The sequence below is a fragment of the Podarcis gaigeae genome (assembly GCF_964106915.1).
Source record: "Podarcis gaigeae genome assembly, chromosome: 5".
Classification (NCBI taxonomy): domain Eukaryota; kingdom Metazoa; phylum Chordata; class Lepidosauria; order Squamata; family Lacertidae; genus Podarcis; species Podarcis gaigeae.
Genome location: NC_139681.1, coordinates 27,481,301 through 27,504,886, shown reverse-complemented (window position 1 = coordinate 27,504,886; position 23,586 = coordinate 27,481,301). Strand labels below are relative to the sequence as shown.

Here is a 23,586-nt window from a genome sequence, read left to right as displayed (position 1 = left end):
CCAATTCACATCATCATTATTATGATTTACATTGTTATCTTGGTCTTTCTTTAAGGAGCTAAGAAAAAACCCACCCTTCTATCCTCCATCCATACAGGAGAGGGTAGGCTGGGAGATAGCAGTTAGCCACAAGATCCCTATGTGAGCTTTCCACTAGGAGATTCCATTCCATTTCCTTCTTGCGTGTTGAATTTACCCAGTTCACAAAAATGTGTCATGGGCACTCTGCTTGGGCCATTTTGCTGAATTCCACTTCTGCCCCAGATATTCACAACCTACAAAAAAGTAAAGTAGCAATACACAAGTGTAAGTACTAAAAGGCCAATGCCGTGAAACATTCAGCTTTCCGGCATGTAAACTTATATGTACTCTTGAAATTAATTTTTTTTTTACTATGGTTGGGTTTTTTTAAGTAGACCTAACTGCTCTAGTAATGATAGAAGAATTAGAAAGGCTAGGTCTAAAATTATCAATACACAATTGCTCCTTTATTACATTACATTCTAATATTCACAATATTTGGGAAATGTGACGTTGAGCTTCTGACACATGAACTGAAAACCAGCTGCCGTATTCTGGCACAACAGTGGCTTTCCCCCATGCCTGCTAACATAAGTCCCAGGTCCCCTGCTTGTCTACAACCCCAGTTCATGGTAGGTGGAGAGAGACCGAGTTTGTTCTGTCAGGCATGGAGCCAGCACTGCTAGTGTGTTGGAAGCAGCATGAGTGCAGTGCATGAGTGCATTCATACCATGGTGGGCCTGCTAGTTATGCAACTCCCGTCAAGGTGTTCCTGCTAATACTTGCTTTTATACATACTAAGTGGTGTTGGCCCTCTAGCAAATATTTAAAATGCAATTAAATGCGTATTTTATATTACAGAACACGCACCTTTCCCCCGCTCTGATCAAACTGAAAAGCTTTGCTTTTGTTATTATTTTGCCTTTGCTTATGATCGACATTTTCTGTTGCTGGCTTCTAATTATCTCACATTAATTTTTTTCCAATTTGCTTTCTAAATTATTTTGCAGCTATTCCTCTCCACTCCCCCAGTATGATTCAAGGTGATGACACTGTCTGTGACTCCTTGTTTTGCTTCTATATATGTTTGTTTATTTATTTATTTTCTCCACAGTTGAAATGTGCCTAGATGGTTTTTAGTGCATCTGACTTCCCAGCCCTTTCTACCTTTTATTGTAGACATCCCACTTCTTTGTTTGTTTGTTTGTGTAGTTTTTAGCGGTTGTCCTGTAGCTCACGTCATTTACCTGGCAATAATTTAGACGATCATCAACTACTAATTGTGTTCTTACAGACTGTGCATGATGTGCTCAAATACATAATGGATAGTAATGTGTAAACTAGTGGGGGGAAGAGTAGAGTTTTACCGACAGGTGAGTTTGGACAAAATATCTAGAAGCAGCATTTTTAAAATACAAGAAACAGTGGTCGAATTTGCCACTGATGTACCGCAGGAGAGTACCATGGCACATTAGTTGTATTCACAGGGTGGGCAAACTGTAGAATCTGCAGGTGGCTGGGCAGCAATATTGCTGAATCAAATCTGCTCATGTTAGAATAGTGCCATCCTGGATTTCGTTGGTCTGAGTAGAGCAGTGTTCTTCAACCTTGGGTTCCTAGATGTTGTCGGAAATTTCGTTTGAGGATGCACTGCTCATAGCGGGTGATGCCCAATGGGCCTTGCCCATGCCCTGAGCGAATTATATATTACTTATTTATTTATTTATTTCACACACACACACACACACACACACACCCCGCTTGATTGTAAAAATAAAAACCTCAAAGCGGTTTACGAAGGGAACAAAGCAATAAAATTATCAGTTAAAATAATAGTTAAAAACAACTTTTCAAAACTTCCAAAAATAAAATGAAATTGGGAATAAACAGATTAGCAATGATCTGAAAACAGATTAATTAGGTGTGTGCTGAATTGAATATACCCCAGAACCCTCTGGAATTCATGGCAGATGACTGAGGGCTTCCTCAGCACAGATCAATGGAAAAAGAATTCCCAGAAGGTATTAAGTTTGAAAAAAACACTGGTCTAAAGAGTGAATTGTATCAGTGATGTCTGCAGAGCTGTCTACTGAAACAAATAGGACACATGTCCCACTGTCCCACCTAGCCCTGGACAGGGCACTGGAAATTAATTACATTTGTTGTGCCTGTTTGTATTTGGACCTGTAGGACAGGACAGCGGAATATCTGACATTTCATATGTCTCCCACATATAGGACAGATGATGGTAACATTGGCAGAAAAATCTAGGTTTAGTAGCACCTCAAATCCCCTATAGTTGGGCTTGCATATCTCCTGTTGTTTGAAAAAAACCAGGAAGGATGGTCTTATCCATGCACTGTGCATCTCCATGACTTGTCAGCATTTTGTGGCGTGAGCCCAATAAAAAGACAGTGGCTTGGCATCAGATTGAATTAATTGAATGTAGCTCCTGTTGAAATCACTACTTAAGCTCCATTTATTTTAATGGGAATTAAGTTCAACTAACTTAATCTGGATCCAGCTCATTCCCTAAAATGTGTAGTAGCATTTTCATGTCACTATGATGAAAGCACCATGAATAGTTTACATCCTTATTTAATTGAACCATTGTTAGGCCATTATATCCCAAAAATGGAACTGTGATTTACAGGGCAATCTTATACATATCTATTCAAGTCCCATCAATTTCAATGTCTGTAAAAGATTGCATCTTTAATGCCAATTTACTAAGCAGGATCTTAAACACCTGCTTGAAGATGGTTTAAGATTCTGGTTAATAAAGTGAAAATAAAGCATGGTTCCCTATTTTGCATGCAATCTAACTGCGGTTCTGTTAAAAGAGAATGTAAACACTGAGAAAGGGAGAGGTGAAGGGGTGTGTGTGCCATCCTGTTGCTGATATCCAGTTGCTAAAGAAAATTTTTACCAAAGCCACTTTGTGAATCTGCCCCTTCGTGTTTAATTCTGTGCTTTAAAGACCTGGAAAATCTCAGTAGTAGAACAATGGGTTTGCAAAAACAAAATAAGTAGCTATCGTAATACTGAGCAGTTCTGTTGTGCATGTCCGACTTGCTGTTTGAAAGAAACACAGGATGTTTGCAGCAGGCTATCTAATGGTGCCATGTAGCCAATTAGTGCATGAATAATACACTAATATTTTCATAATAGTAGATGAAGACACAGTTAACCCTAGTAGTTTGGACTCTGACACTGTATTCAGCAAAGAAGTTTTGACTAAATGTTTGTCTTGCTAGTAAAATAGTAGAACTTCATGCATATGGTCATTCTAAGAATTACTGTCATACCTTCTGCTAGGAAGGTGAATATTCGCACAAGCCTATGTTGCATCTATTCAAAATTAAGCCATCAAGTTCAATGAGACTTACTCCTAGGTTAGTGGATATACTACATTTACTTGAGAATAAATCCCATTGAACCAAGTGTGCCTTACTTCTGAGTAGACATTCTGAGGATTCTGCTGATGTCCACTTCCTTAGCACAAGGTACAAGGGTATTTATCAGTTGACATGTATAGGAATGTTGTTTTGTTGTTTTTTTATTTTACGTGATCTTCTTTCTCATTGGTTTCATCTTAGTCAACATTTGTGCTCATACTTCTTTTTTAAACTACCTGATGACTCTTTCTGTCTTTTTTCTCCTGCAGTTTTCTGGTTAGTTTTATGGTTGATGCACGCGGGGGTTCAATGAGGGGCAGCCGTCATCATGGCATGAGGATTATTATTCCACCGCGTAAATGCACAGCGCCCACTCGCATCACCTGCCGCTTGGTAAAGAGGCACAAACTGGCCAGCCCTCCACCAATGGTTGAAGGAGAAGGATTGGCTAGTAGACTGGTAGAAATGGGGCCTTCCGGAGCACAATTTTTAGGGTGAGTTGTTCTGTGAATCGTATTATTGGCTGCCATTTTGCATCTATAGTTTTGCTTTCCTTTACCATATGGATCTAAGTTGTTGGGTCTTTTAAAATTGAAATAACTTGAGGATTGGAGGTAGGCTTCCATTCCTTTTGCTAGGTAAGCGCAGGACTGTAATTTTATCCTAGGCCAAATTCTCTATGGTATCATGAATAATTTTTCCTATGGTAATGTTATGTTTAAGGGGTGAGTGGGGGGGACCCAAAACCTTCTCTCTTATTCTTGATTCATGCAGATATGTATACAAAGGCAGGATGTTGGGAGCACTGCTGAATTACATGCCCAGCACCCAGTGATTATGGAATGCCATTGATTTCTAAAGGAGTACTCTGTACAAACTATCCGCTCATCCTCAAGAGCTGCAAACATTTACCAAGAGAAGAATGGGCAGCTGAATGTGAATTTTGTAGCAGCTACTCTGAGCCGTATACTAACACAAATGCCAACAGCAGACTTTTTCTTTTCCAAAGCTAACATTAGGGGAAACAATCCACTATGATATGGGAGTACATAAATTTATATATGATGATGAATTTTGTTCATTACCATACATGGTCCCCAGTAGAAAGTTCTGTCGGGAATGACAGTTTGTTCCTAATTTCCCCTCTTGTTTTTCTTCCTGCTGCATGGATGTTATTCAGTAAACTTCACCTTCCTACCAATCCTCCCCCTCTAAATGAGGGTGAGAGCATGGTTAGCCGAATCCTGCAGCTTGGGCCTCAAGGAACAAAATTTATTGGGTAGGATGTTTCTAAGAAAAGATATCAAATGTCTACAGTTCTTTTCTTTTTATTTAATTCCTTTTTGTTCTGACTTGCTTTTTTTGTTTTGTGTTTTGGTCATTCCCATTATTTAATTTTTTATTTTTGGTTCACAACAACAACAAAAGCTTTCAGCTGATTAACCGTCACTGAAAGAAAAAATCATAGTGGCTTGATTTTATTCTAGCACTGCTCCTGTAATTGATCTTGTGCTTCTAGGCATGTGGAATTCACGGCAAGCATTTCTGCTTTCATAACTTTGTGCTTTTTTCCTATGTTTTAACCAATTTTGACTGTTTCAGCTGCATTGACTACACCTTTTAAAAAGCACTACAGCAACACCACACACATGGTCCTGTTTTAGTTCTGTTGGTAGAGAAGGTATTTGCATGGTTTTGGAGCCAGCTTATGGCACAAATAAACAGCTTTGCCAAATTTGGACCAACAAGGAAGTATTTGTAAGACAGGGGTGGTTAAATATAAGCTTAAGACAGTGGTGTTCAAACTGTCTCCTGCAGGACCCTGGGATTTTATCACAATAAGAAGATCAGTAATGATGGCCAGGCATTCCTAAAAATACAAGTTCCTCTATTACTGACCTTCCCCAACATTGTGCAACCAAGTGGGAATGTTCAAATGTGTAAACTCAGCTTGTGTGAGGCAGTAACAAGGTCTTAACATATCAGTTATAGCATGTAAGAGGGGATCTTACAATGTGCCATAGAACCACCCCTAATATCCTGAGCTTCCATAGCAGATAAAGTTATGTTATCTTGAGAGTGGGGAGTCCATCTACCTTGCCATCTGCTACTGACTTAAAAGGAAGTTCAAAAAACACATTCCTAGAAATTTTACCTGCATCTGAAGTCTGTGATGTTTAATGTAGAATGTTATTCTGAATTCTGTGTTCAGCACATTCCCAAGGGCCCTATGAATGGCCTGAGAACATCTGAGGCCATAGCATTATTGAAGCTGGGGAAAGTTTCCAGAGGTTGCAAGATATAAGTATAATTAATATATACCAAAATCTTCATGTGCTTGAGTACTCACAATAGATACTCATTCTTTACCTTTAACTCTGGGCCAAACTAGACACAATCGTACTCATGCAAATAGCAGTTGCTGGTGATTGTTGTTTTTATATAAAAATAAATACTTAAGCACCCTGATGGGCGGGAGGTAGATCCAGATCATCAGCACAGTGGGGGAAAATATTTTTACCTCTTTGCCTCCATTGTGGTCTCAACAGGATTGTTACTCCTGCACAGCTGCTATTTGCAATGGGAGGAAACTCCCAGTTGCATGATAAACATCACTTCTATTTTAGCTCTTTGCTTTCAGACAACTGTAGCTCATCACTTGTGGGACTCACTTTAGAATATTAAGAAGCATGAAAAGTCTGCCTAAACACTAAGAACTTAGAATTTGATCTCCTAATTCCCCATCCCGCCAGTTGTCTATGGCCCAAATGTATAGGTGGGTGACTGCTTGCTTGGTTCATGATGTACTCAGAGTGTGCCTATGCACTGAGAATGCCACTAACTCTCTGTATGTATCTTGAAATGCCCAGGAGTGACAGTTTGGCCACCCCTGTGACCAAAGTTCTGTCTTGTTCAATAAAATTCAGTAAATGATCTGGTTGAATAAGATTGGTGAAAATGTTAACCCTTCTAAAACTGAATTATATCTCAGGTTTGAAAACAAAGTATGAATTTTGTGTATATCAATTTACAATTATTAGAAAACTGTGATATTCATATTTAAAATCTTGGGAAGATTTGACTATTTTGACTGCCTGCCTTCAGAGGTTGTGAGGTTCTAACGTAGCATGTTGTTCCAAGTCCTGTGTTCAATACCTGTCTAATACCTTCTCTGTGAGTATTGTTTATGTTCATGCACAAAACTGTGTGCGTCTTATACAGAGAGACAGTATCTGACATATTCGCCTGCAAAGATTGTATTCATAGGATAGCTTTCAATGGGCTTAAACATTTTCTGTTTTGCAAGGCCTGCACAAACATTAGGCAAACAAGTGGAACTGCTATCATCCATCTCTTGTTGAGATGATAGAACCATAACCAATAACCAAATGCAGCACTAGAAGATTTGGCACTTCACAAAAATAAACCCACAATCTTGTAAGAAATGGAGAACTTTTTCATCCCATTGGGGTGATTTAAACAATGGCTTAATGCACCCATTGAAATCAATGAGATTTAAAAGTGATTAGCTGGGTCATACCCTAAATTGCCTTAAAAAAATACTGCTATTACTGTTTCTGATTCTCTCTTGTAAAAGAAAAAAGCGTAACAGCTGAAGAAAGTCTCAGCTAGTACCACTGCTACTCTTTGATGTTTATGCAGAATGGTGAGGTGTTCTCTCTCTCTAGATATATATATGAGCAGAGCTAAGTACAACCTCTGTGGGAAATTAATGATACTGTCTGTTTAAATGTCTTAAGGCTGCATAATCCATAACTGCTCGTGTTTCTCTGATGGAATACTTCAAAGACTTTCCTTGCCTATGAGCAAAGATTTCCATTTTACTAAAAAAGAAAAAAAGGCGTGGAAAACAACCTGTTCGTTTATTACACTGGCCACTTAATTATGCTCTTGTAATCTTTGGTTGAAGGCACACAGTCAGGTAACACTAGGTGTATTATTTAAATAGGGGTGCAAATGTATCCGACCAGCTACCCAAGATAAATACAGCTACATAAGATCATGGTTCTATCAGAGGCCTACACAACTTTTTACCCACTAAACTGAGCACAGCTCACCAGATATGTATGGTTGACCATCAGAGGCTGAATAAATCTCTCTTTCTGTTGTTAACATGGAGACAGGTAGGAGGGATTGCAAGCCCTTCACCACAAATATGTGTGTTTGGTTTTAAAAGGTCAGAGGTTGTGCAGGCCTGTTCTACTGAATTCATCAGCGAAGAGCTAGACCACCGATTAGTTAGCTGTTTGAATTGGTGCCCATTGTGAAAGTGTGGAAGACAGAGAGACCAACATAGGCCAGAGCCTACTTTTGTAGAATTTTGTAGAATTCTACTAAGTTCTACAAGTGCAAACGTACGCCAGGGAGAAGGAAGTGGACAGGCAGCCCCAGCCCCTGGACTGAGTCTAAGTAAGAAGGACCAAAATATTTCCTCAAATCCTCCAGGTTAAGTTGTTGAGCCAATCTTTTCTACATTCATAGACTAATACCAGTAGGTTTTTTTTGACATATGAGGAAGATCACGTCAAGCCATTCTGACATGCAGATGCTCCCGTAAGTGACAAAAACTTCTACAGTTTTGTCCCCATACGATCAGTATTTACCAGGGGCTTTAGTATATGTAGTGCTTGAAAAGAAACACATGCTCACACAAATGGTGCTGGAGGAAAATAGGAGTCACAATGCAGGTTCTCGTAGCCCAGTCTTCTGCAGGCTTATTCCCCACTGAACTCCTCGTGCATTGGGTTGCGCTGCACGTTATTTTATAAAATTAGACTGTATATATTTTCAGTTGCATTAATTCTTTGTATGAAAGATTTCATTGGATTAAAATGTACACTTTCCATTAAAGTCAATGTAAATATGGCATGCCAGCAAAATGGAACTTATGTTTGCTTGTTTTTTGTTTTATATCTGACTGTGTCTCTTCTACACCTTAGAATCAAGTTGGTCTTTGCCTATGCTGGTGCATCGCCTGTTGATAATTATTAAAAGGCTGTGTGTATTCTGTGATTCTGTGCAAGGGCAAAAAAGTAGAGACTATAGTACTGGGTGCCAAATTCAACTTCCTGAGACTTTCAGTGCTCTCCCTGGTTGTTGTTTTTTAATGTCTAGCCTTTATGACTGTGCAAATGGACTTGAAATTGCATGGGTAATTAAGATTGCCCTGTGGTAAGAGGATGGAACTTCAGTGCTTTTTTATATCTTTCTACATCTGTACCTCCTTACTCCTCCCAAGATTAAAACATATTTAAAGTTATTTAGCGTATTTAAATATATTTAAATCAGGCTAAGGGAGCAAAACTTGCAAATCTGGTGAATTTCCATAATATATATTGGCTGGGAAAATGAGATTTTTTTTACAATATATTTGAAAAATTTGTTGCAAATTGTCAGTTCTCTTCTCTCCCCCCCCCCCATTTTCTTTAAGTCAAAGCTCCCACACAGCCCTAAGTAAACAGCATTGCATATGCACAGAGTTGTTCAAGCACAAGAAAAGCAATATTCAAACTCTGAGTTTCACTTTTTAGAAACAATTTTTAAAAGTAAGTTTGCAGCTGGGTGGAGAGCATCAGGTGAAGTCTCAAAACAAAGTGTTGATAAACAAGATTTCCAGCAATCCAGGGTCCTGTGCATCAGTGCCCTGGCATTCCTTCTTCCTGTGACTAGCAGAAGCAAAATAAATTGTACAGACTCAAATAAGTTGTCCAGATTGGCTTAGGTTGCATATTAATACTGGTTGAAAGAATCCAGCTTTTCTAGACCCAGAACATGGGTTACTTTGACACAGCCAAATGTTTATGTGTGTTAAGCGCCGAGTACACACAGCCCTGAGTAAATAGCATTATGTATGCATAGCCAAGTGCAGGATCTAAGCTTGCCTGCTGAAACCCTTTCTTTTTATTTGCTTATATGCATTTTTGTAACTTGTTTTTGTTGTCTGTGTAAATTGATGTATGTCAGCACTCCTGTGCGTGCTTATCTAAGTGTGTAATTGGAGTGGATTATTGAAAACAAAAACAAACAAACAAAAAAACCTTGCAATTTGAATTGGAAAGGGTTTTGCAGCTTTGCCAGTTATTAACCATTTCCCCCCATGAGCGCACTTGTAGCTGTGTGACAGCCAACTCTTGAGTAAGGGAGCAGCACTTAGTAAACTGAAAAAATGCATGTACAATATGAATTGCTTCTTCTTCTTCTTTTATTTGGTGTAGTCCTGTCATAGTGGAAATCCCTCATTTTGGATCGATGCGAGGAAAGGAAAGAGAACTGATTGTGCTTCGAAGTGAAAACGGTGAAACGTGGAAGGAACATCAGTATGACAGCAGGCATGAAAACCTCACTGAAATACTGAACGGCATGAATGAAGGTATATATGCACTGTTACTGTTTTGGCCTGGGCAAATAGCAAGTAGAAACATGTGTTGGGTTTGTTTTTGAATGATTAAAGTTGAATTAGGCGGTGACTATACAAATAGCATTACCACAGTGCCATGTGGCATGGATATAATACCATATATGTTGCTATGCTTGCCAGCAGAAAAATACATAACCATCCAATCAAAGAACCTATTTGCAGTTAAGAAATATATTTCAGTATCCCAATTATTTGTTACAGAAGTGAATTAATGGTGCTCATTTAACTTAAAAAGTATTACTGCAGGTACCACTGCATAATTTCTCTAACTTCTAGTTTTTGTTTGAATATCCATTATTTCCCCACTTGCTGCTATTTCTGTTTATGCCAGGGTTAGAAAATGTTCACAAGTATTCAGTTGGAAAATTTGTGTTCACCTGAATTGCTGCCAGTGGCAGTAAGCAGGAACATGCTGAGTCTGACATTGCTTCCTCCATGCAATTGGGAGTGTAGGAAAGGCAGAGAAACTGACAAATGTTTGAAAAATCAGCCCTATGTAGTATGGCATGGAAGCAGCATACCTAAGTGATGCCATCTTGATTGACTTACAGGAGTGGTCTGGGTATATTATGACTTATTTGTTATCTAACTCAGTGGTGAGATAAATTAAACCATCCATTCAGTGTATCTTTTCCCTTTTATGACGGAATAATTACTGGGTTTGATGAAAGTAGCACCATCTACTGGCAAAGCTAGATATTAAAATCAAAACGTAATTTGTAGACCTGTAAAAATGGAACCAGCCTTTAAAAGTGGAACACATAACCCAGAAATGTTGCACATTGAATGGTGAGATATTCATTTATTAAATGCATAAATAATATTTTTTATATTCATCTGGTATTTCCTCAGATCAGACCACCATGAGCTAATCTAACCAACTGAGTTATGAGATACTTTTCATCTCCCAATAAACCAAAACCCTAAACAAAAAAAGTTTGGATTCAGATTCACGTTTTGTTCCTTTCATTAATACACCTTTCTGTCATGAGGTTGATTTTAAAGGTGATTACTTAGCCTTTTATCAGATCAAAATGAAATAGCCATGTTGAACCAGAAAGGGGTAAATAAGAGTAAATAAAATAATATCTTTCATGTGGTCCAATCAGTATTCACAGTGCAGTCTGTGCATTATTGAGTTCCACTGAATTCCTATTCAGGCTGGGTGTTCAAATCCAACAAAACTGATGTTAAGTCTAGCTTGCCGTTACAGATTTTTTTTCAGCCTTGAGGACAGGATATGCATTATATACATTGAGGACAGGATATGCATTAGTATTCAAAGCAACCCGAAGACTTTCTTGGACAAGGCTGAAACTCTCTTTAAAAGCCCACTCATTATACCTGAGCAGTAATATTTATAAATATTTATAAACATTTCTGATTTTTCCCCCTGCATAGAATTGGACAGCGCAGAGGAACTTGAGAAGAAGCGTATCTGCAGAATTGTCACGAAGGACTTTCCTCAGTACTTTGCTGTAGTTTCACGAATTAAGCAAGAAAGCAACCAGATTGGTCCAGAGGGTGGCATTCTGAGCAGCACAACTGTGCCTCGAGTCCAGGCTTCCTTCCCTGAAGGAGCATTAACTAAGCGGATACGAGTGGGCCTGCAGGTAATAAGATGATCCTTTCTTTGCATTTTTGGAAACCAGAAGTAAGGTTTAATGGGGCTGGATCAGATGATGTACCTCCCTAGATCTGGCCTAACAGGTTGAGGGAAATGACTGCCTGCAGCTTCGGCCTGCCCACCATTCCTTCATGTAGACACAAGGATGGATTATGCAAATGCTGTCTATATGCCTATAGTTCAACATACGTACACACACACACACACAGATACACACACATACAATTTCTGATATAATGAGGAAATTAACCACATTTCATACCTGCATGCATTGAACCTTGCATGTGTAGGCAGCATGTGCAAATGGCAGAGGTGGGACAGTGAGCAGAGGACCTGCCCGCACGCTCCCCTCTACATAGTACACCAGTTCCTAAGAGGTGTACTGTCCAATCTGGCCTGTTAATAAAAGGAGCAGCTCTTCTCCCTCCTGCATGGGAAACTGTAGCTGCCAAAATGCCCACTTCTGTGCAACTTGTTAAAAGCTTACCTATCCCGCCCACCTTAGTGTTTGGTCATCCCAGTGAACCTTATTCAGACCTGTAGTATAAGCATCTGCTAAGCAGGGAACAGCGGCACTCTGGAAATCCAGATTTTTACAGCAAATCCACCTACCTACATAAAACAGATATTTTCACTTTGCAGTTGTTGGATTTTAGTTAGCTCCCCCATTTCAGTGAACCAGATGACATTGTTGAAATTGATAAGAATACCAAAAAGAAGAAGAAAGGGGTTGTATTCAGCTAACTTTGAGTGGACCCATTGAAAACAATGGATGTAACAAATTTAGGCTCATTAATTCAATAGGTCTTCGCTGAGTAAAAGTTGAATACAACCCGAAGTTTGGGACTTGTTGAATTTTACAGAACTCTGTAATGGAATTTTACCCTAAAATCCTGGATTTGTGTAGCATTTATGGTGTATACCAGCAACAGAAATTTTACAGAAAAATAACATCTAGGTAAAGTATGGTACTACTGGAAGGATTTTTTTTATTTTGTTTCGACTACGGCAGACCAACATGACTACCTACCTGTAACTATAAACTGCATGTTTGAGAATCTTATATCCCATGATTTTAGAATCTCTTTTTCCTATATTGAAAATAGGCTCAACCAGTTCCAGATGAAACAGTCAAGAAAATCCTTGGTAACAAAGCAACATTCAGCCCCATTGTCACTGTGGAACCAAGAAGAAGAAAATTCCATAAGCCAATCACCATGACAATTCCTGTGCCACCCCCATCAGGGGAAGGGATAACCAATGGATACAAAGGAGACACGACACCCAGCCTTCGGCTACTGTGTAGCATAACAGGTTAGGCAAAGGCATAAGGAAGGGCATCCCCATTTATTCAACATATATTTTCTAAATTGGGCAAACTTTTCCTCTTCCCCTCTCTCAAGAGTCGCATTTCCCCCAGGAGCATCTCCTTGGTACTGCATATCACATATGAAATCAGCCCAAGCCAGCAGTGTGTGGGGTCATCACCTTTCTCTCTTTTTGTCATGCCCCCTTTTCTCCACACACCCACCCAACGCCCCTTTCTCTCTCCTTAACTGTCCCCCTTCTTGTCCAGTGGACTGCTGGGGTGGAGACAGATGGCTTTGGCCAAGGTCCAGAATTGACGGTTTTGCAGGGAGCTTTTGTAATTAGCCACGAGGGTTGCGGTGTTGACCTAGTGCCACTGGTTGCCCATCCCTCTGCAATCCTGCAGAGGCGAGGACCAGCTCTCCCCAGTTCTGCCCTGCCCTTCTGCAATCCAAGCACTATATTGCCCACCTTAAATATTACAGACCTTTCATGTCCTTCCCTCTGGAAAGGAATCCATTCCATATGATCACATTATATGAGTGTTTCAGAAACTTCCCACACCAATTATTATGTATAAATAAAACTAAGACAAAGTGCAAACCTAAAGCACTATTTCAGATCTATGGAAAAAATCAGTTCCCTTTAAACAAGTGTGACTTATGCATCTTTTATTTCCTAGGAGGTACTTCACCAGCTCAGTGGGAAGACATCACAGGAACCACTCCACTGACTTTTGTAAATGATTGTGTCTCTTTCACAACCAACGTTTCAGCCAGGTACAGTAAAAGCAAATGAAGCACAAATAATTATACTTTATTAAGGCATACAGGTTGTATTATGAAGATAAGAATAACTTGAGTGATACACACTAGAATAACTAGCTCAATAGCAGGACTTTTTTTTACTGATGGGAGAGGAGAGGAGCAAAAACAGATTCATAACTAGGGATGTTTACCAAAAAAAATAAAATCCTCCCATCTGAATTTCTCCTCAGATTTTGGTGCTCCTAATCACATCTTGTTGTTTTTAACAGAGTGGCGCCAGTGCCTTAGTAATACGTCATTCTTCCAATATTGGTATCTAGATATTATACAGAGGAGCAGTTTCCACAACATTCAGTTCCTTCTGCTCACTGAGATCTGTTTTTCCACACACATCACCAATTTGTAGAAGTGCTCGTTTGCCAAGGAGGTGGCAGATCTGGCAGCACAGCCATCAGCAGTGGAGATTTCCCTTTTCCTAGATTACAGAAAACCAACACAGCACATTATGAGCAGACCAGAAAAAAATAATAAATATTGTATTGAACATGTCTATAACATGCTTTGACAGTTCTCAGATCAGCCACCTCCAAGTTTTGCCAGAAGTAATTTATAAGTATATACAATAAAAAGTAAGTTAGAAAACCCAGGAATGTGACTTGGTTCTGTTAGCTGGAGTGGTAGTTCAAACCACAGTAAAGTTATGGTGGGAAATCACCAATGTATAAAGATGGACTGATTGGTCTTTACATCTATGTATGTGCATCCAGATTTTGGCTAGCAGACTGCCATCAAGTTCACGAAACTGTCGGGTTGGCCACACAGCTTTATAGGGAATTAATATGTGTTCCCTACATGGCCAAGTTTGTCATTTTTGCCAAAATGAATGATGCGGTGGAATCCAATCTGCGCTGCTTCTGCATGACAGATGATAAAGTCGACAAAACTTTGGAGCAGCAAGAAAACTTTGAAGAAGTTGCAAGAAGTAAAGATATTGAGGTATACCATCATTCCACAGTAAAGGCCTATTGTAGATCTACAGGCTTTGTAGGGGCTTTAAAAAATATATTCCTTTCTAAAAGTTACAGTTCATATTCTGATAAAGAATAAATTGTGTCTATAAACCTGTCAATACAGTAAACATCACTGTGTTTACCAGTTAGCCTGGCCAATTCAGATATTTCAGGCACTTTAAAACCAGTCTGTCAAGACAGTTACAAATTTCCTGCGTCTCTAAACAAATTCAAGATTGCATTGTCGGTAAAGTATCAAGAGACATCAAAACAATGACTATTGTCAGTTTAATTTTTCTACACCGAGTCCAATAAGCTTGAGCATAGATGCCTAAGGATGGATATAATATGCCCAATCTTGCTAAACAAATGCTTCCAATACATGAATCTATCTGTTCAAAATGTTTTATTTAATTTGAATGGAGTAAGATGCTAGTGTAATTCAGCTGATGTCTTCCAGAACCGGGGCATTGCTTTACCCCCTTTCTTCCTGGTACACCTAGGCATGACGGACAAGTAGTGGAATGTGTGGACTTACTTTCACATTGTCCATGAGTCCTTTTATCAGTTAGAGGGGGGGAAAGAAAGAAAGAAAGAAGTAAAGAACTGAGCTTTGCATAGCTAAAATTGCCAGCTGGCTGTTGAAGGGTCAGTTTAGAAATAAATATCTGTAGTCTTGACTGACCTTCCCCCCACACCAAAGAACATACCACACATCTCTTCCTGTTGAAAGTACTGCAGTGAAGCCATGTTGAAAGGCAACTTTAACTGTGGGTTTAAATAGTAATTTAACAGTTGGGATGCTTACTGTTTATTGCAATAGTTCGGCACGGAAATAGATCTAACAGATTTATTGTTGACCCAACAGGTTTTGGAAGGAAAGCCTATTTATGTGGATTGCTACGGGAATCTAGCCCCTTTGACAAAAGGAGGACAGCAGCTTGTATTTAATTTTTATGCTTTCAAAGAAAATAGACTGCCATTTTCTATCAAGGTAAAAGTAAAACCGCACTGGAGCAGTCACAATGAGAAAACTGTTCCTGCGTGATGACAAACCTTGTGTGTTTGTGTGTGTTTTTCAAAGCCTCTGTTTGTCTGTGGTGTTTGGAAAAGGTGCGCCATCCACTTCACCTGTGCAACGGCATATTGCTACCACGAGATGGGAGCCGCCATCCCACTAATTGGGAATGGCAGGTTTGAAGCCTGCTTAAGGTACACTGAGGAAATTAGGTTGCTGGCAGAAAGGAGCTCCAGGACTCTGGGATGAACTTCAAGATGATGGGCTTCGGTTTGCCTCCTTGCTAGTATTTAGAAAGCTTTGTACCATTTATTAAGCAAAGTTTAAAAGGCCAATCTGCTTCTTTACAAAAATATGTATTTTATGGACTGCTACTCAACTGCATTTTAATTTTACTTCTGGGTTGTGATTTTGTTAGGATTTTAAATGTGTTTGTAAAGCCCCTTAAATGGTTGGAGGTACAAGTTGGCAGTTCTTTAAAAGAAGCATTTAAATAATCACAACATCCATGTGCAAAAAAGTTACCATGTTAGCCAGGTTGCCAGTGTTCACATTATACCTTCAGAATGCCATATCCTAAACAGGAGAAAATGCAGCCACCGAGTGGCTTGTGTTGTTGCCTTGTTGATTTAGTTTAAGCACTTTAATTTGTTTCCAGACAAAAATGGGAGGTTTTTTCTTTCTGGCCTTAAGTCTAGGTTGCCAGAAAGACCACTTTCTTCCATATTGATGGATGGATGGAGTTAGTTTGTTCATATGCCACCTTTTCACATAATTATGATCATCCATAATTATGATCTTACCACCCCCACTCATGAAGCTTAATTAGGTGGTGACCAGGGAAAGGTCCGTATTACCACTTGGCAATTAGTTGGCAATTGAATAAGATATTGCATGTCTGGGCTGTCAATTATTTATGTTTTTATTTAATTTAATATATTTCCTTTTTGCTACTATCAATTGGCTCACTTTGACTTTGTGGTTTTACTGGATTTTATTGTAGAAGTTTTCTTTTTAAAAATTTTATGTCACCTGTCTTATTATGATGGAAAGGCAGGATGGCTATAAATGCTTTAGATAATTAAATGCAATCTCAAACTTTGGCCAGCTTCTTATTAGTCTTATTAAACTGTCCTTGGAATAATGCAGACACCTTGTAATTGCATTAGCTTTGTGTTTGTAACACCCTGTGGTAGAAATAATGTGGAGGATTGATGTGTAGGACAGATGAGAATTGATATTTGGAGATCCTGTTTCAGCACAAGGCATTTGATTTGATAATTATCAGGTGCCTTCCCATTGTATGGTTCAAGGAACTTAGATTTTGGGGTTTCTTTGCGTGTTTTGTTTTTAAATTAGAGCTAATAGCTAAACTAAATTTAATGGAACCCAAAGGACTGTAAATATTTCAAACCAGTGTGTGAACATTTTATATATATATAGATTAGAGACACCAGCCAAGAACCTTGTGGTCGCTTATCATTTCTGAAAGAACCAAAGACTACAAAGGGTCTGCCGCAAACAGCTGTTTGCAATTTGAATATCACCTTGCCAGCACACAAAAAGGTACGATCACTAAGGCTAGTTTAATTTCTTTCTTTTTTTCTTTTTGCTGATTGTAATGAACCACTAGTAATGCGAATGCTTTGCAATCTGATTAAGCCTGTTTTATGTCTTAATGTTTTCATGTATGCAGAAAGCTTTTTGAGACTTGTTACTGTGGTGCTGAATTTCTGCAATTTTTGATTACCGGGTCCTCCGTTTACAATTCATGCTTCAGCTTACAGTTCATATACTTTATGCTTTTAGTAATGTCATGTGTTGATTTGCATTCGATGTAAAGTTTTGTTTGTTAATTTATATTCTGTTGACATTTTGGGTTTGTTTTGCCTTTTATAAATTAGCTTGCATTTTTTGTGCTCCCTTACTTGGTCCTTTTCATATCCTGATATTCTTTTCCCTGCTGTCCATTATAATATTCCTTGTCTCTGCAATGCATCTTGGGACCAAAAGGAAACAGAGTCAGATCAAGATGATGAGGTAATATAAACACTGTCTTTTATTTTACTTTTTATTATAATCAGAATTCTTATCCATTAAAGATATATGGTATCACAAAAAAGATTTACTAAACCAAATAAATGAAGCTAATAACATGTGCTTGGAACAATATGAGCCTAGCCTCTGTCCCTCTGCCCTCACTCTTCACTAGACTTAGATATTCTATGTCTTCTGCTTTGCACAACGCAAAGCACCTGACCGTTTACCAATTGTGGGGAGCTCTTGCATGCTTGCTTCACACAGAGACCCCAGCATTCTGCCTTCTCCTCTTTGCGGGAATAGCTTGTACACCCAGAGAGAAACAGACCACTGGATGCATGCATGAGGTTTTGAAGGAGATCCCTTGATTATACCCATTGCTATTCATCTAGGTGAGGAGCAGCAGAGAAGCTATTTTCCTTCCACTTCCTTAGTTCCAGCTAGACAGTATTTTTAATCCTCTTTAATACAGCAAACCACACTGTCTTGCCTGTCCATTCCTCCCCCCAATACCCAATAGGCAACTGAGACCCAGCAAATCCTTTGCTCGGGTATCCCAGGCCTAGTGGTCCTGCAATAATTACCTTTAGAAGAATGGCTCCTGACTGGAAGCTGGAAGCCACTTGCTCCCTTGGAGGAAGCAGATGGATCAGCACCATGGGATTCATGGTTTCTGACTGTTGTCTCTGTGAAATTTATGACTCTCTTGTTCACTGGGAGACACAGTGTAAAGGAAGATGAAAGCATGATTCAGGCAAAGTTAAGCACTAATCTCAGTGGGAGGAAGTTAAGCTTGTGTTCTGTTCTCCCACTGAAATCAATAGGGCCTTAAAATGTGATTGAGCTTAGCAGGACAGCATCTTTAGATATTATAACAGCCCATGAGGATTGGTCGTCTAAACAAAAAACCCAAAAGTACTTTTTGACTTGTCCTATTTTCTTACCAAACTAAATATATATCTTTAAAAACACCCCACTATTAGCATCTAGAAACTTTACTAAAAACAGATCTACAACCCGTATAGAGATTTTGAAGCAAGTTGTAATCTGTTAGTGATTGTAACCTGCTTTCTAATCTGCATCCCTGCATTTGTGCATATTTATAAAAATCCCAGTCCATTCCTCTTTTCATTTATTTATCTTTGTCCTTTATGTAGTTCCTTTAAAGTAGGTGTACATTGTGATATATGTGCTTTTGCAACAAATTGATTTTTGAAGAACTTATTTGGCTGGCCTAAGTTACAGCTGTAATGATATTTTACATGTCTAACTGCAGCCTTGTGTGTGCCAAAAATGATTACTAAAATGCTAGCTATATGATATGGGGGATTTACAATGATGGTGCTTTGTAATACAAAAATTAAAGCTTAGCAACTCACAAAGGTTCCTTAAAGAAACAGGTGTGTGATATCTGGCCATGTTTTACACGTTCTCTAAATTACTAACAATGTTTTTGGTGTTACATTTTGCCAACATTCATCTTAATACCATGTGTCTTTAAAATCTGTGTCTTTCACTTTAAGAATGGATAGATTTCTTTCATGACACAAGGCCTGTTAGAGTACTGGTTTTTTCCCCTTTCTTTCCAGGATTCCACCTGGGGTGATATTAGGAGCAGGCCTTGGGCTCATGCTGCACCCCACAGCCTTCCCCAGCTTCCCTCAATGTGAACAGACAACAGCTAGTGAATGGGAGATCCTATGTTTGTTCTAACAAAGGATCTCTGAGCCTGTGAGGCAGAACTCACTTGTCTTATAAGGTCAGGTAGATCCCATGATCATACAAAACATGAACCCTCATCCCCTTCAGTCTGTGAGAAGGGAGTAAATGGGTGTGCCCAAAGCCTGCTCCAAGAGGTTGAATCCTAGATTTGGATAGCACCTGATTAGGCCTCAAGATGTTTGTTCTCTCCAAATAAGCTCAAGAAGCTTTAGCAATGAAATGAGAACTTTGTAAATCTATTCTTCAAAGACAACACACATCTCACAGTTACAAGACTTGAATGTTGGTAAAATGTAATTTCAGGTGCAGGTTTGGTAGAAATAAGGGATTGGGGGGGCGGGTGGAATTTGAGTCTGTGAGCAGGGATAACTTTAAAAACATAGAAGTGGATTGGGCTGTAACTTGAACTTAGCTTACTTTATTATTTCATTCTTAAAATTATACCACTTGATTGTAAATAAAAACCTCAAAACAGTTTATATATGAATGAATGAGGCCTTCGTAGAAAGGGGAAGTGTGACAAAAATATACTCATTCACTTTCATGGCATGACTTTGCTGTGGAAGAAATGGGGTGAAATCCATACTCAGCTATTTAAGCACATTGGTTGCCCTGTCTTTGAGACTGATCTGCTTTATAGGGTGATAGGCTAAAATGCTATGCTGAAGAAGTGCAAGTCACTGCTCCACTCTCCATATAAGCTCATAGCACACTTAGTTGCAAATATTCTTCTCCAAGGTACAATTAGTTCTCCTGAAGATCTAAAAATATGTAAGGGTATGTGTGTGTTATCTTCCCATTTAAACAAAAACAAACAAGAATTATTGGTATATTCTGTCTGCCACTTTGGACAATATTTTGAAAAGTGGAATGTTAATTCATTAATTAAAAGAAAGAAACCTGCTCTAGACAGCAGCAACTGTATGTTAAAGGTACCAAACGGAAGTATGCTTTGTTACAGACCGAGAAAACAGACCGGCGACAGAACTTTGTGTCCCTTGCTTTACGTAAGCGCTACAGCTATCTGACTGAGCCTGGAATGAGTGAGTTTCTTAACAAACCTACTAATGCTGTAAACTGATCTTTCACAAGAAGAGACATTTTTTCTATAAATGTCATGTTTTGGTGTCATTGGAAAATGCCTGATTTAACAAGCAAAAGTCTCCATTTATCCAAGAACCCTTTGGAGTGCAGATAACTTGGGAAATTCAGGCTAATAAACCATAGTTTGTCTCTTGAAATATCCATGGACTAAAAGGATCATTAGGGTGGACTCACTAATCAGTACTTCTATAGCAAAAGAAGACAGGCTATTCTACCTTTAATAAGATGAGGTGGTTAAATCATAGTAAGTTTTATGGAGTTGGTAACATATTGATGAGCAAAACACAGATCAAAAACACTTTTGAAGAGAATTCTGAAGAGAATGTAGAAGAGAATTACACACTTAAGAGTTCACTGTTCACTGTAGTAGTTTGCACTACCAAACAGATGAGCTGTTTTTAAAATGTTCTTTATATGTTTGTTTGTTGCATTCCCCCCCCCCCCCCAATGAGCCTCACACATTTAGGGAATGTCCAGCAACATTCCTGCAGATGATTTCAGTGATCAAGTTGTGTGGTCCCTGAGGAACCCTGGACCTAAGTTGTTCAGGGCTTTGTAAATTCATCCAAGGCCCTTGAACCTGGCTTGTTAGTAGATGGGCACTAACATGGCTGTAGCAGAGAGCCAAACTATATTTTACATTAGAAATGCATTTTTTAAAATGTGCTGAATCTTTATTTTAAAGGAAAAACAGCTGGGTGGAACCTCAGTCAGAATCAGGGCCCAGCACTGATTTTTCTTCTCAGAATTGTCCCTTGGTGGCTGTTTACCTGCAAAGATGTTGTCTGCAGTAAATAGCAACTTTGGGAGCAAATAGGGAATATGATCCTGACTGGGACTCAGCATGTTTTCCATCAGCCACCATCCCGACAGGTAGGTTTTTAACTTGTCATGTTGATCCAGAGTTAGCATGTGTGTGTTGTAAATGTAAATACAAATGAAGTAGAACCAATGTACAAAATTTTCAAACTACTACTCACTGTACAGTGGAAAAATGTATACATAATTTCCCACTGTACAATGGACAGCTCTTAGAGAAGCTGGTCTACCAATGCTTACTCTTTACTGGATAGAACCAGTTGATTATTTTGAACATAATTATTGTTTGCCTTAAAAAAAACCTGACAAAAGTTTGTTTGAAATAATATCAGAGTAATGTCAGACAAAGCTGCGCTGAGAAGGTATTTTTGTTTCCATGCTAGTTCCTAGTGAAGAGATTGTGCCTTAATGTGTTTCTGTGTTTTACCATTTAAGCATTCATGACAAAAGAACTCTTGCCATGGGTCATAACATTACCAGTGGTGGCCCTTGCCTCCCTTCTTCAAAGACTATGTGAGCCAGCTTCCCCATAATGACACCCATTTGCACGGAGTCCCTTACAGGAAGGGTTGAGGGGAGAAAAACTGCACAACTGGCTGTTGGTGTAAAGGCATTAGCTGAAGACACTTTGAAGTGCCCAGCATCTTCAAGCAGCTCCAGGGCCTCACCTGCGTCTGCCAAGTTCCCCAGCTGGTGGCTTGCCTGTTGGCAGTGGCTGGGAAAGCACCTGCCATTGTGCATTCCCCAGTGCTCTCGAGCATCCAATGTAGTGTCACTCCAGGGCATCTAGGAAAATTAAATGGCATTTGGTTTTTCAGATGTAGCCAGCTACTGCCATCAAAGCAAGCCCACAGCTGGGAAAGCAAACAAATACACGTGTGTGTGTGTGTGTGTGTGTGTGTGTGTGTGTGTTGGGGGAAGAGCTGCCTCAGTACACCCTGCCTGGAGCTGCTTTAACATGCAGCTGGCTTTGAAGATAGAGAAGGAAAATCCTTCTGCTATTCCTCTGAGAAGGCCACCACTGGTCACTTAAAAGACTGGAGTTCTGAAAGTCATTACTATATTAAGAGACACTGGTGATGTTAATCTCAAATTACAGCTTCCTAGAGTTGACATTCCCAGCTAAGTATTTACTTAGCTATTTTTAAATATATATCCCATCTTTTTTTGAAAATAGTCTCCAGGCAGCTTGCAAGTTCCACATTATAAAATAGATAATAATAATAATAATAATAATAATAATAATAATAATAATAATAATAATAATATCTTCAGAAATGTAAACAGCACATTAAGACCAGCAGCCAATATTCAAACAATTTCCATTAGTATTGACACTTTCTATGGGCAGACAAGATGGACTCAACTGGCACCTGAAGACAGTGAAGACAACATCAGATGACTCTGACTGGCAGGGGTGCAGTATGGTAACCATGGTGCTACCACAGAAAAGTCCCTCTCTTTGGAAGCCCCCTGTTAATTTTGTGATAGGGAAGGTTGAGCTTGCTTTCCTTGAACTGCTAGGAAAACTGTCCTCAAAAGGTACCAAGACACTACACCTTGTAGAAAAAGTGTACTCTTCTTTTTAAATGCCTCCTGTGGAAAGATTTTTGAACATTTGTATATTTTGCATAGTACACCATGCAAACTGTTTTATTCCATGTGCTTGTTTTTGACATGATAAATCATGCATGAATAAAATTTAAAGTTTGGTTGCTTTGCTTGCTCACGTTTTTTCATTAATCATATTTCCCATTTTTTATGTATGAAGCTTTTTATCTTTCATGTGAAGCTTTTTATCTTTTAAGTTTTACCAAGTAAAAGGAATATCGCATGAAAAAGCCAACAAATGCAAAAAGCTTTTTTCCCCCTTTTTGGTTCTTTTAATCCTTGAGTCAGAAAAGGTCTTGCTCTTATTGGCTTTGTGAGAGTGAAGCATATACAAAATGTGCATGGGAGAGAGAGAAAGTTTTGACTTTATTCCCGTTGCTTCACAGTTTGCACATCAATTGCCTGTCACCTTAAAGGTATTTTGGGTTCTGCATGAAATAGTTCGGAGTGGTTTTCAAAGCAGACTTTAGCTACTCAATGTCATTTGCACAAGTTTACACCGTTTTGTGTTAACGAAACTGCTATACAGTAAATATAAAATGTATTAATGAAACTGCAAAGGATATAATGACAGAAATTTTCCAAAGGACAATTTTGATACTTGCACAAAGCAAAGACATACTGATAACAGGCAAAATGGAGCTGAGATACTTAATATCTTAACTTTAGCACATCAGAAAGTCAATAGGAAGTAAGAGAAGA

At 38.9% G+C, this 23,586-nt stretch overlaps 2 protein-coding genes across 64 annotated transcripts in view; one reads left to right on the top strand and one right to left on the bottom strand.

Moving 5' to 3' along the window:
* The window catches only part of LOC310845383 (uncharacterized protein), a 124,555-nt gene that overhangs the window by 57,290 nt on the left and 43,679 nt on the right, over positions 1 to 23,586 (bottom strand). The window contains exons 3-6 of one of the 14 annotated variants that reach the window (XM_083740513.1): positions 21,942 to 22,059; positions 18,213 to 18,341; positions 17,517 to 17,587; positions 13,589 to 14,035 (exon numbers count right to left, since the gene is read on the bottom strand). The exons of 1 other annotated variant lie outside the window; for it this stretch is intronic. In XM_083740513.1, the coding sequence (XP_083596639.1) occupies positions 17,559 to 17,587; positions 18,213 to 18,341; positions 21,942 to 22,059 (276 nt within the window). In that variant the 3' untranslated portion in view covers positions 13,589 to 14,035; positions 17,517 to 17,558. 12 more of the 14 variants (XM_083740511.1, XM_083740512.1, XR_014564651.1 and 9 more) reach the window with 12 other exon arrangements.
* The window catches only part of ANK3 (ankyrin 3), a 380,323-nt gene that overhangs the window by 330,387 nt on the left and 26,350 nt on the right, over positions 1 to 23,586 (top strand). For 29 of the 50 annotated variants that reach the window (XM_083740203.1, XM_083740249.1, XM_083740208.1 and 26 more), the window contains 11 exons: positions 1,032 to 1,064; positions 3,689 to 3,913; positions 9,656 to 9,810; positions 11,260 to 11,471; positions 12,592 to 12,799; positions 13,476 to 13,572; positions 14,328 to 14,556; positions 15,439 to 15,564; positions 17,032 to 17,154; positions 17,602 to 17,628; positions 20,312 to 20,393. In XM_083740203.1, the coding sequence (XP_083596329.1) occupies positions 1,032 to 1,064; positions 3,689 to 3,913; positions 9,656 to 9,810; positions 11,260 to 11,471; positions 12,592 to 12,799; positions 13,476 to 13,572; positions 14,328 to 14,556; positions 15,439 to 15,564; positions 17,032 to 17,154; positions 17,602 to 17,628; positions 20,312 to 20,393 (1,517 nt within the window). The remainder of the gene's footprint in view (positions 1 to 1,031; positions 1,065 to 3,688; positions 3,914 to 9,655; positions 9,811 to 11,259; positions 11,472 to 12,591; positions 12,800 to 13,475; positions 13,573 to 14,327; positions 14,557 to 15,438; positions 15,565 to 17,031; positions 17,155 to 17,601; positions 17,629 to 20,311; positions 20,394 to 23,586) is intronic. The other 21 variants (XM_083740213.1, XM_083740205.1, XM_083740229.1 and 18 more) reach the window with 2 other exon arrangements.